This window comes from Perna viridis, chromosome 10 (genome assembly GCF_037379345.1).
Source record: "Perna viridis isolate PV_CMFRI_1.1 ecotype Kerala chromosome 10, ASM3737934v1, whole genome shotgun sequence".
In the NCBI taxonomy this organism is placed as follows: domain Eukaryota; kingdom Metazoa; phylum Mollusca; class Bivalvia; order Mytilida; family Mytilidae; genus Perna; species Perna viridis.
Window position 1 is genome coordinate 30,354,674 of NC_142454.1, and position 13,000 is coordinate 30,367,673.

The following is a 13,000-nucleotide window of genomic DNA, read 5'->3' on the forward strand; positions in this document are numbered from 1 at the left end:
AACCGAACCCTGAGTTAATCGGAAAGCTGCCAAAGTACTACCAATTGGCTTAGAGTACAATCCTGCATGAATGCAGTGTTAACTTTTTTTTCTACGCTATTGGACGAAATAAAGAAAAAGTCAATTTTCTTTCCAATTTATGACCATATTGTTCACGATATTAAACTATTTACTTTGCTATATATTGGAATGAGTTAATCGATGACAAACTGTTAATTTCTATTCAAAAATTGTTTAAGGATCGATTGGAAATTATTAAAACCGGGCAAATAATATTCAAAATTCGATAATAGACATCATAAAACTTATGAAATGTTTGGCTTATTTGGTTGCCAGCGTTTGCTACAACAAAGTTAAGGAATTTTGTACATTAAATCTACGGGTCGTAATGGAATGATTTGTTGTTATGACCGTGCATGTTAAATTGCCAGCTATCTAAGTGGGAACTTGTAATTCATATAAGGAAGGATTTATTTTTGAAATACTTAATACGGTAAGACGTTTGAAATTAAATTTGGAGGAAGCGGAACAACTCGAGAAAGTAGTTAACTTTAAATTGTGTAACGGTTTATTATAATAAATACAGAGTCTTATTTAAATATATATCTCTTCGTTTTATAATTTAAATTCAAAACTAATATAATTAAAATACATTTGTCCAAAATAAAATACTCGTCAAAATGAGACATTGCTACATGTATGATGTAGTCCCTAATTAATTTACATTTTGTTGGAATACGTCTTAATTGTTCTCAAATAGAGACGTATGTTAAAAGTAGAATTTTACAACCATGGACATGGACAGTAGCAATAATATAAAACTTTGGTGTCAGTAATTTTGTTTTATTCGAATCATCTCTGTTACGTAAAAATTGCTCACGGAAACTATGGATATACATTTAGTGGCGAATCTAGGAGGTCGATGGTTGAAATTCCGTTTTGTTGAAAAACTGTTAATTTTGTACAAAATTTGGTAAAAACTGACACACTGGAACCACCTTTTATAAATTGCTGGATCCGCACCTGTCTATAATAAGTACTGTGTCCAGTGACAACATCATCGCTCCATATCCTCAGAGTACTGTTTCTACGAGTGTTTTTATATTAGTTGCTTTGGTGTTCTTTGTTGCTTGTAACGCGTTCGTTTGGTGTCAATTTCACAAAAAGTCGTAAGTGTGAAATTGATCGTAAATGATGGCGTCACAATGCTATTTTAGGTTGTGACGTTATTACTTGCGATCAACTTTACACTTACGACTTTATTCCGCTCGAAAATATAAAACTGTACAAAAAAGCTATCTGAGAGAAGGATTTGAAAACAAGAGGTCTCTAACTTTTTTCCACAAGGTGTCAATTATTTAATTAAAAGGTGGTCGACTAGTTTAGTGTTTTTTTACCAATTATCCCAAATATCAAACAAAATATTTCGGACTACACGGCTCTAGTACCATCGTGTGAGGCCAACAAATTCATAAAACCTTTGACCACTCCCTAGTTCACATATAGCACAGCCTGGACCCCCTTTTTGTAGGAAAATGTTATGAATCTTGGTCGTAAATAAGTAAATATAGTCTGGATCCCCTTTATAATTTTCTATATCCATTTCTAAGCACAACCACTTAGTCTTTTACACATGTAAAATTTTGATTAAATCTTTTTTTCAAAATCATCGTAAAAAAAACTATTACATGTAGCACATATGTAACATATGCACATTTGTAGCTGTTTCACCTAGATAAATGGTCACGCTGGTTCTTAATTTTGTATTTGATCACATATTCCTATCGAATGCCACAACAAACAAAATTCAACGTAACATAACTTAATCTAAATCCACGGATTATCGGCTAAAGGCTCATGCTCTTAATTATACCAATATATAGGGATTTATTCTTTATATTTATTTGACTTTTAGTTCTATTGTATTGCTATAAAAAAAACGACCATGAGTTGTCAATGTAGACTATAAAACGTTAATACCCCATTCGAATAGGGAGAATTGATTAAATGCCTTGTGGAATAAGCTCTTTTGTAAAGTTCTTACTTCATGCAATAAAAGTTCGATAGTTTTCAATGGAGATAAAGTGAGATATATTTTTGACATTACTTTTGTCTTTTATGATGTTCGGATTTTATTAATAGATCGACGCGATGATGTGAAAAATGAAGAAAGACCTATTTCGTGAGGTAAGAGCGCTTTTGTTCTTTGGGAATCTGATTTGAAAATGAGATAATGAAGCAGTGCTATAAAAGAAAACCATAAATATCTTTCATTATAAGAGATTTTAATGAGAACGGATTTTATGGAATTCGTCTGAATACTATAACGGGTTACGATGTGGAATTTGTTTAGAGGTTGTAAAACCGTTCCTTGGTGTCTTATAAAAGTATACATTTAACATAGTCTCAGAGGATTGAGAGAAGATTTTATATGTAGTTTCGCTTTAAGACAAAGTTTGTGCTTCAATCATTTAGACTTCAGTCTAACCATCAACGCGTTAAGGTAAGCACTTAATTCTCTTGTTTGTTTATAATATTTGTTTGTTTGTTTGTTTGTTTATTTGTTTGTTTTTTTTTTGTCTTGGATATGCCGATATGTTATACAAAAACAAGAGCATCCAGAAAAAAACACGGGTTTGTTCCAGAAGGGTTTCAAGACTGTACTTCGTCCATTTTTGCTCTAATTGTGCACTAAAAATCCACTCACACCCCTCCGGCAGGATCAGACACTACAGTTCACCCTGCTGTACCTCATTTGCAAGGAGTATTAGATATGATTTTCATTTTTGTTTTTGTTTTTTGTTTTTTTTTTTGTTTCTCTTTAGTTTAAACATATTTTATTTCAAAGAATACGTCAATATTATACATGATATGACAGTGTAGTAAATAAACACAAGGATTCGGAAACAAGGACAAAATACATCTCAATACATTCAGAAACATGTTCTGGAATTTTTACAAATACATGTACTAAATGTGTAATGAAGTTGGAAAGGGTTAACTTATTAGGGAAATATTAATTACAGAAAAAATATAAGGAGAATGAAAATTGATTATAAAGAAGAAAAAAATAAATTTAAATATATATAAACGTCTAAATATGTTTAACATCACCAGAGGATGGTAAAATTTAAATAGAAAATTTCGGATAACTGATATCCTTCCTCAGCATAAAACTCATAAAACTATATGAGCATAAAACTCACAAATTTCACGAGCATAAAACTCGCAAAATTTCACGAGCATAAAACTCACAAAGTTCAAGATCAAAACAGATTCAGAAGGAGAATCGCGTACGCTGTGGGTGATTGTATGAGACGGCCAGAGCTGACGAATATAACGAATTTTTTGTTCTTCAAACCGAACTGAATGACTCTAACGCTCATTTCCTGAATCCTATCATATGTGATAACGAGCTTACCGAAATCGTTATTATTGAATCTGAGGTAGAAGAGGTACTCAAAAACCTTAATACTGGTAAGGCATCTGGCCCTGACTTTGTCAGCCTGAGACTTTTAGAGACCACGTTTTCCGAATTGAAAGGTCCATTATGTAGACTTTTCAACTTATCGCTCTCGAAGTCGTTCTTTCCCACTACGTGGAAGAGAGCTAACGTAACGCCAATTTTCAAAAATGGGAACGTGCGAGAGGTTATAGAAATTATTGGCCTATTTCTTTACTCAGTATCATATCAAAATGTATGGAACGTTGCGTATACAAGCATGTGAATTTTTACCTGAGAGAAAATCGGATCAACACTCAGCACCAATCTGGGTTTACGCATGGCGATTCGGCTGTGAATCAGTTAATTGACATTTCTAATTCGTTTGGGCAAGCATTGGATCATTTTTGTTTTTGTTTTGTTTTTGTATCTCTTTAGTTTAAACATATTTTATTTCAAAGAATACGTCAATATTATACATGATATGACAGTGTAGTAAATAAACACAAGGATTCGGAAACAAGGACAAAATACATCTCAATACATTCAGAAACATGCTCTGGAATTTTTACAAATACATGTACTAAATGTGTAATGAAGTTGGAAAGGGTTAACTTATTGGGGAAATATTAATTACAGAAAAAATATAAGGAAAATGAAAATTGATTATAAAGAAGAAAAAAATAAATTTAAATATATATATATAAACGTCTAAATATGTTTAACATCACCAGAGGATGGTAAAATTTAAATAGAAAATTTCGGAAGTTCGTGTCGTTTTTTGTGACATACCTAAGGCATTCGATCGTGTTTGGCATAACGGATTATTATTTAAGCTACAACAGTATGGACTAAACGGACGCCTGTTGCTATGGTTTCGTAGTTACTTATCGGATCGACTACAACGCGTTGTTTTAAACGGCGGTTTCTCTGGTTGGAAACCAGTGAAAGCTGGGGTTCCGCAAGGATCTGTACTTGGTCCAGTATTACTTCTCATTTTCATGAACGATATCGTTGATGACATTGATGCTTATATTAAATTATTTGCCGATGACACTAGTCTTTACGTTATAGTGGAAATTCCTGACGACGCGGCACTAGCATTGAATAGAGATATTGAAAAAAACCACCTGTGGGGGCTTCACGATGGCTTGTGCGCTTTAATCCTCAAAGACAGAAGCGGTGTTAGTATCACGTAAACATGTCGGACAGGTACATCCCGCTCTACAGATGAATAATTTCTATCTTCATGAGGTCTTCAATCACAAGCATTTAGGGGTATACTTTTCCGACGATGGTTCGTGGCATGATCATATTGATTATATTGTTAAAAAGGCGTATTCGAGGATCAGTGTACTTCGGCGTGTACGTTTGGTTCTCGACCGTTTTACTTTGGAAAAGATGTACATGTCATTTATCAGACATAGATATATATTCAGTTATCGGAAAAGTCTATCAGATCACGACATTTTACGAATAATTATGCTAAAAAACCGTAAAAAAGAATACATGTTCCAAAATATTTGTTGCTGAAAAAACTCGCCGAGATTAGTTCATGTATTTAAGAGAGATCTGAAAAATGAAATTTGTTTATCTTTAATTGGGAAATAGAGGTGGGTAGTATTTTTTTTATTTGTCACGTCAAGTTTTCCGGAATCCCGTTACAATCTTGTACTTAAAATTATATACATGTACATTTGTATGTGTTCCAAAATTCTCTTTAATTCGATAAAATGTTCCAGTTCAAATGTATGCTATATTAGAACAACCCAGTATTTACTAGTCAGGAGAATGTGCGAAACTTAACGAAAACATGATTGCTTTTGAAAGAGTTTATTAAAATTCTCGGCTCTATATAATTCAGTAGCGGATCCAACACCAGAATCTCCTCTTTAGGAAAATTCCATTAATTTCATGCAAAAAATGGACAAAAAAAATGAGCATATAAAGCATTTTTTTCTGTGGATCGAAACCCTTTCCTCAAAATATCTGGAGCCGCCTCTGTGATTGGTGTAGCTGATGGCCGTTTCAAATACCTAAAACGAAATTGTTACATTGTGCTAGTCCTGACAGATTTCCAAAACGTCTTAGACAACAAGTCTCGTGGACTTGTAAATCTAATTAACAAAACAAAAGAAATATACTCGTAGCTTATAAACAGTCTCGAGTACATGTAAGAAACTGGTAACTTCAAAATTTGTAAAATGAATACCAACGTTTTGGCGGATACGAATATTTCGGAACGCTATTTATAACTGTACAACCTATGTATAACTGTACAAGTATGAAACCTAATGATAAGACCTTATATCATATATTTAGATTGAAATATAACTATATAAAGTGTTTGTTAAAACCCTATATCATCTACGGTAACCCTATATCGCATACCCTATATCACACCTCTAGACCTATATCCCATATCCTATATCGCACCTCTTCACAGACTACACATGAAGTATTGTTAAAATATATATATGCTATAATTAACATGACATGTTAAAATATATATCACATGCTGTATCAACCCTTGACCTATATCATCTCACGATCCGGTGGCCCCTGGGTGATATATGAGTCTCTTGTTGATACAGCATGTGATACAGATTTTGACATGTAATATTCGTATACATGGGGCTTTCGGAAACATGTTGGAAGTCGACTGAAGACCACCCGTTGCTTTACATTTATAACACCTATTTTTTTATGCGTATCTTTTCCCATTATCTCACTTTATTCAATCATGATCGATATTTTAATAAGGATAAAATTATACCTTCATGCGATATAAAGTGAAAATGTAAGCATTTATGAATAAAAAAAACAAGAGGCACATTAAAGTTCATGTGTACTGATCTGTTAGTCGACTTTTATACATGTAGTTTATCATTGTACTTTTCGACGTAAAAGTTAAAAGCCGAAGGCTTTTTTTGTACGAAATGTACATGTAGTTGACTTATGAATAAATTTAGTACGTGCATCTAGCCTATCCGGCTCTGGTGGCTGAAAATTTTAATTTGATGAAATTTACATACGATATAATATATTAAACTAAACTACTAGTGATTGACTGTATTCACTATTCACAAAACTTTGTATATGTGGGACATATTTTAAGAAGATCTATTCGTAATTTTAACGTCTAAGTTGACAGAGCTAATTATACCAATTGCCAATTCATTTTAAACACTTCAATTTAGACTTCAACATTTCTACCAGTCATGTCATTTCAATCTCGAATTAGAAAATGATTTAGGCCTGTTAACTACCTGTTTGTTAAATTATTACCGCTATTAACTGTGAAAATTGTATTGGATCTATCATAATCTTCGAGGATTACCGGATTTAAAAACAAACTTTTAGTACTCTACTAGGTTATAGCATTGACCACTTTATACCATAGGCTAATCGACCCTGTTATATTTTTGCGATCAATTTGAGTGTGCTATATTCACCCATTGTAGACATGAGACAAGACGGATACAAAAGTTGTTTTTTTTTTGAAAGTACAATCTATGTAGTTTATATGAATACAGAATTGTTTTGAATGTAATTGTGTCCGAATCTTAAGCGACATAAGTCTGAAAGTAAAATTAAGGGAAAAAGAAAGGAATGTAACATCCTTGCTGCAAACACATGCGCATTGATGATAGTATAGTAATCTAAGCGCATTATTTATATGTTTACATTGTAACACATACAAAAAGAGTTAATAAAAAGAGTAAATTGTAAAACAATTTCCCAAACCCTGATACACTAAAAACTGACAGTTAACTACAGATCGAACACAAAATCAATATGCCTAGATATTTTAAGAACTATCATTCTGAATCATAGCCTCAAGAGAAAGTCTTAAAATCAACGATTTTCCTACCACTTCTGATGAACGCACCAATACCACAAAAAACACATTTTCGATTCGCACACTACCGAATTACTAAAGTATAGGGGTATCTAACATAGTTAGGTGACAGGAGAATTATTGTGTAACTAATTCCTTTATATAATCCAATCAAACTTGTTTAGTTATTTGTTCGTTATTATGTTTCATTGCGAATTTAAAAGTCTCAAAATGTGTGGTTATATTTACCGTTTGAATTAAGTATCTAAGGAAAAGAGTAAAACACGGAACTTCCCAAATGCGGTTTCCACTCCCGTGAATGTTTCCTCTTGATAATGTTTTAGACTTTACAAGGAAGTGGTGAATTCGATATTATGGTTTTAAAGGGTTCAAAAGGTGTTACATAGAAAATAAATTCTACGTGTAGCTATTGAGAAAAAAATAAGGACGACAGAGAAAGTTTTCTAGGGTAAAAACAGAGAATGTTGTCAAGGGTAAATAATTATATAAAACATGCATGTATAAAAGGATTGAGAAAGCAAAATCTATAATAATAATTATTGATATATTGTAATATTATAATAATTATCTTACAATAGTAAACACTGTTCTCTTGAAACTTGTGAATCGAACTTTACATGAAGTTCATGTGTACTTAATGTGACATTTACTTACCTGATGTCATTCCCGTCTTTTAGTTTTTGTTTACTTTTGTTTGTTTGTTTGTTTTTTTTTTGTGAGAGTTCATATTGCTGTTTTTTTTAGTTTTTCGCTTGCTTTCCCTATCTTCAATTTTATAATAATATGTAACTGAATTTCATGTTGCTATTCGCTACATTTCCTTTGTAGATCGTCTCAGTTTCCACGTTGGATTTTAATTTTATCAGAATTATCCTATTTTTGACGCCTCGGTAATTCTTTTTTACAGATATTCACTATTATTTGAAAATAATCCCAGTTTATTCTACTGTTCCTATATTTGTTTGTTCTTGTTGAAAACAAATATAATGATATCTATAATCATATTGAAAACTGCACATTCGCAACGTCAACTTTTATATCATAGAAATGTACATCTCTTATCATTGCGCATATATTATAAATGTCTATTATTAAAATTTTTGTAAGTTTGTAAGTGTTACTACGTTCTTGTGAACTTTTAGCTCGGTGATGAACAAGTAGGTGATATGCATATAAACACTTATAAATATACCATCAACAATAACTACCCAGAACGCTACTTTAACCGCCCCCCCCCCACTTTTTACAATTCAATTAATTTTGGCATTGGTTATATAATACTGTACATGTCATTATTTTTGCATAGTAAATTAATGATGCGTCAGGCAAAAACAGAAAACTCCAAGAATATATACGTATCTCTTTAATACCAGAAAGTTGTGACCAGAAAAATATTCACGCTCCGTTACTGTTCTAATAAGATTGTAAATTCATATCGCCCTCTTTTGTTCCTTCATACAGATGTAAACTAGTAATATACAAGCACCCAGCCCCGATTATTTTACATTGACATTAATAATGTAATTTTTATCATATCTAATTATTAATTCATTTGAAAATTTAACATGCAATGCAGCTAGCTAATCAAATAATATATTCAATATCAATCTTTTAGACACCGGTTAAATTACGTAGTAACTCGAACCATTTGATTGAGCTTTTTCAGCCCGAATCAATTCATTAATTCAAGCTATATTGTAAGAAATTTATTTGCCAAAGTGCACCAAGCCTAATTTGTAAACTGTTCGAATTTCATATAGAACCCTTTAGATAATCGAAAATGTTTATTATTTGCCTTCTAACTGAATACAGAATCTATAATAGTTTGAATGAGTATTCAGGTACAATTATACAAACATTTAATTTGTAAAGAGATATTTTTTTAAAAATTTAATATCAAATACACACAACATCGATGACACTATGAATAGGTGCCTTCTCAAATAACAGAAACTGGTTATTATTTTTTCTCTTTAATTTTTCGTAAATCAGTTCCAAATATTTAACCCAATGTAATTACCGGGTTTGTGTAAACAAGACGTATTATCTCCCTTTGAAATTTACGAACAAAACGAGCCCCCCCTTTACACCTGCTCAGGCAGTAATCTTTTTTAAGTACTCCTCCTCTGAGATGAATATAAAAATCATTGTTCAAATATACATGCAAACATTCGTTGCGAAGAGGACAGAACTGAAAAGTCTGAGTAGAGTGAGTGTGATGCATGAATAATACAGCTCAAATACTGCATGTTGCCGATTATCTTTGTTTAATTAAAAGTCCCCGAATCAAGAGACACGTATGCTTTGTATTTGTTTTCTATACGGGGTTTTGGTGACCAACCTAAGCGACCAACTGTCGTGAAATTTAATGACTGTTAAAATACTATCACTTAGATAATAAAATTATCTCGAACTGAAAATGTGACACGCAAGAAAAAAAGAAAGTTACACTCAGTCACTTTTAATGAGAGCAAGCGGCCCTGATATTACAGTTTGCATATATGGTACAACGTTGAAAGCTGTTCGGCTAGGGTAGGGTGAGTGGTGTTTTTTGTCTAAGTATAATTGAAATTGTCTTTCATTATGAGTTCTTGCTCTTTGGTGCTTAGAACGTTCTGCTTAGGTTTAACGTTTCACCATTTCCCACTCACCTCCATGCCTTTTGGAGTGTAGTTAGTATTTAGATAATCTGAGTTTAAGCTGCTCATTCATTGGTTATTTTATGGGTATTTATTGGTTGAATTTTTCTGTCTTACGCTTGGTAGTTACCCAGTAAGCTAAACATCTATTTCAGCATTAGAAAGTTACGGAAATAAGTTAGTGACTTGAAATGAAAAAGCAATCTCAGAATTCATAGTGAAAATTTCCGAAAAGAGCAATTGATCCTAAAATTAAAATTGCTACAATTGAAATTTTAAATAATAATAATAAAAACAAAACTAAAACAAAACTAACAAAAAAATCAACGACAAACAAACGAACAAACAAACAAAAGCGCCAACAAAAATTAATAGGAAATGTTTAATCCGAGTAGTATTGTTGCTACGTTGATTCGTGTCAAAAAGAATGTTTTTTTCAAAGCTGAGTTGAAGTCTCATCCTTTTATTTTATTAGGCGATTTATCGATCATTTCAATCATTTTCTAATAGTAAAATTAATTTTTGATGAGATATACTCATTCCATTCGTACTCTTTGTTTGCAAATATTCTTAACGCCCTCTGGCAAGAAGAATAAAACCAAATTGAATGAGAAACAACAAGCTTTAATTCTCTAGCTGTGATCTATGTAAAACGAGCGCTTAATAACTACTATTTATGTAAGAATCTGGCACTATGGAAATGTTCGGACTGCATGGCCATATACATGTATGTGAGGTACATGTATCAGACCCTTTGTTTGGTGGCCATGTCATAAATTTTCTAGTGAAAATCCTTGATGGGGCAAATATTGAATAGTTACGATTACTCCAATAATGCTAGAGGTTGTCTGGCAAGCTATTTTATGACTTTGTGCCATACTCCAACCTTTCATGTTAAAGGAGTGTTGTATTCTTCAGTCCCAAACATTTTTTTATAAGTAGTAATAAAATAAATGTTTGAGATTGAAGAATTCAAACTTTTTAATATAACAGAAGAATTGAGGAACAGGAACCCAACCTGTTACATTGCAGGAGTAGTTTAGGATGGGATGGATGTATGGCTGTGATTTGTTATTCATTACAGGTTATAGAAAATTAATTTTTGGATTTATGCAAACTAATAACTTGTCCATTCTAAGGCAAAACATATTCATTTGAACATCACATGTCGTCCTTTGCCTCATGATAAAACGTCTACGACCCTAAAAATAAATAAAGTAAAAAATAAAAATATTCCTAAACAAAAACAGAACACGAACAACAATGACAACAACAAAATCAAAAACGAAACAAAACAAAACAAAAACATAAGACAAAAACTACTTTTACCCCGCAAATAATCAAACGATTACTGAAAGTAATGCGGAATCGACGAGACAACTTCGACATCCAATGTATGTTCTATGACTGTCATGAACATTGTCCACTAAACCTTAGGTCAATTATTGTTCATTTATAGGTATCATGGATTAATATTGACAGTTATAAGTCGTTTAATACATTTAAAGTAATCTTATATTTTGACTCAGTTATCCTGTCCCCCCACCCAAATTGTTCACAATCATCTTACAAAAAAATGTACATCATACATGTTGCAAATTTCGTCTTTTTAATCATCTCTGATTGAACGAATCGTTGAATTGCCCTGTAGTTGCTTTACTGACTTTCAATCGATGCACGATTCTTATTAAGACTTCATCCGAATGTCTGGATTTTCCAAGGGCAGAACATTTATTCATGTACGAAGAGTTCACGCTCAAATAGTACTATTGTATACGATTGCGATGGCCTCCGAAAATTCGTATCGAACAAACGCTTTAATTCGGTACAAGAAACCGACATAGAAATGAGCGAATAAATCACTTAGACACTCAAAACCATTTTGTCTAGTGAAAGAAACTATCAAAATTAAATTCCATATACTCATGTTTAATTTAATTGGCCATACATGTTCATTTAATTATCAGACATCTTTTAAATTAAAAAAAGAATGTGAGTGTTTTTATCTTGTCGGTTTTGTCGTTATGTTTTTTTCTCGTTGACATTTCAGGGCCAATTTTAAAAAGAATTTAAATTGCATAATGGAGGTGGTCAAAAGTGTAAATAGCGAAGACTTTAATGCCAATAGACATTCACGAATAAAACAAAATGTTCGTGTTGTATCTGCGTCAAAACAAAGAAAACGTCTGACCCGGTTATGTTCCAAAAGTAGTGACCTAGAAAATAGACTGTCGTCTGCTTCAAGCTCGACATCAAAAGTTTCGTTGGAAATTGAAAATCTGAAGAAAGAACTAGCTCGGCGAGCTTCGACGATGCCGGATTTGTTTGAATCATATGATTTAAAAGCAATTTACGAAGAGACGACTTTGCGAAGACAGTTCAGGGAAGTCATTGCAACTCGGAATCATACTTCTCCCGCCGTTCAAGTACGCCAGAGTGTAAAGGATCCAATTAAAGGCATTTATCGACATCTAAATAAACCAACTGGGCCGGTAGACGATGCCTTAAATGGGCTAATGGAAAAGGATAATACGAAACTAAAAGAATATCTGAAAAAGCACAACGTTCCTCGCAGCTCAATTCCGTCTGGTCTTTGGAATATGGCGGCATCAACTGTATACGAACATAGAGCATCTGTGACACATAGTTTCGAAGATCTTGCCATGGCATTTTTGAGTAAACAAATTGCAATAAAAAAGATGCGACAGAAAATCGCAAGAAAACTAGAACTTCCTGTCGATAGATTCAAACGTATCGCCCTTCTTCGCCAGAATGTGAATTTTATTGAACAAAAGTTTGAAAATATGAAACAAGTTCGACCGAAAATGGCAAAATCGTTTGATAACTTGGATGTATTTGAAGAAGTTGACACGAGTGATCTACCATCAAGATTTACCCAGCCAGGGATGGTATGTTGTTTCTTATTGATTAAAAACCAAGGTGTGGCCATGGTATTTTTTCTAAAATCTTAACTTATTCCATTTACGCAGCCTGGGATGGTATGTCTTTTCTTAATGATTTAAAACGAAGGTGTGGCTATGCTTTGTTTTTCTAAAA

The 13,000-nt window shown here is 32.6% G+C and overlaps 1 protein-coding gene across 5 annotated transcripts in view; it reads left to right on the forward strand.

Moving 5' to 3' along the window:
- The first annotated feature begins 244 nt into the window (after positions 1-244).
- Positions 245-13,000, forward strand: part of LOC148605326 (uncharacterized) — a 36,612-nt gene continuing 23,856 nt past the window's right edge. For 3 of the 5 annotated variants that reach the window (XM_088548793.1, XM_088548798.1, XM_088548795.1), the window contains exons 1-2: positions 245-493; positions 11,994-12,852. In XM_088548793.1, the coding sequence (XP_088404919.1) occupies positions 417-493; positions 11,994-12,852 (936 nt within the window). In that variant the 5' untranslated portion in view covers positions 245-416. The other 2 variants (XM_088548796.1, XM_088548797.1) reach the window with 2 other exon arrangements.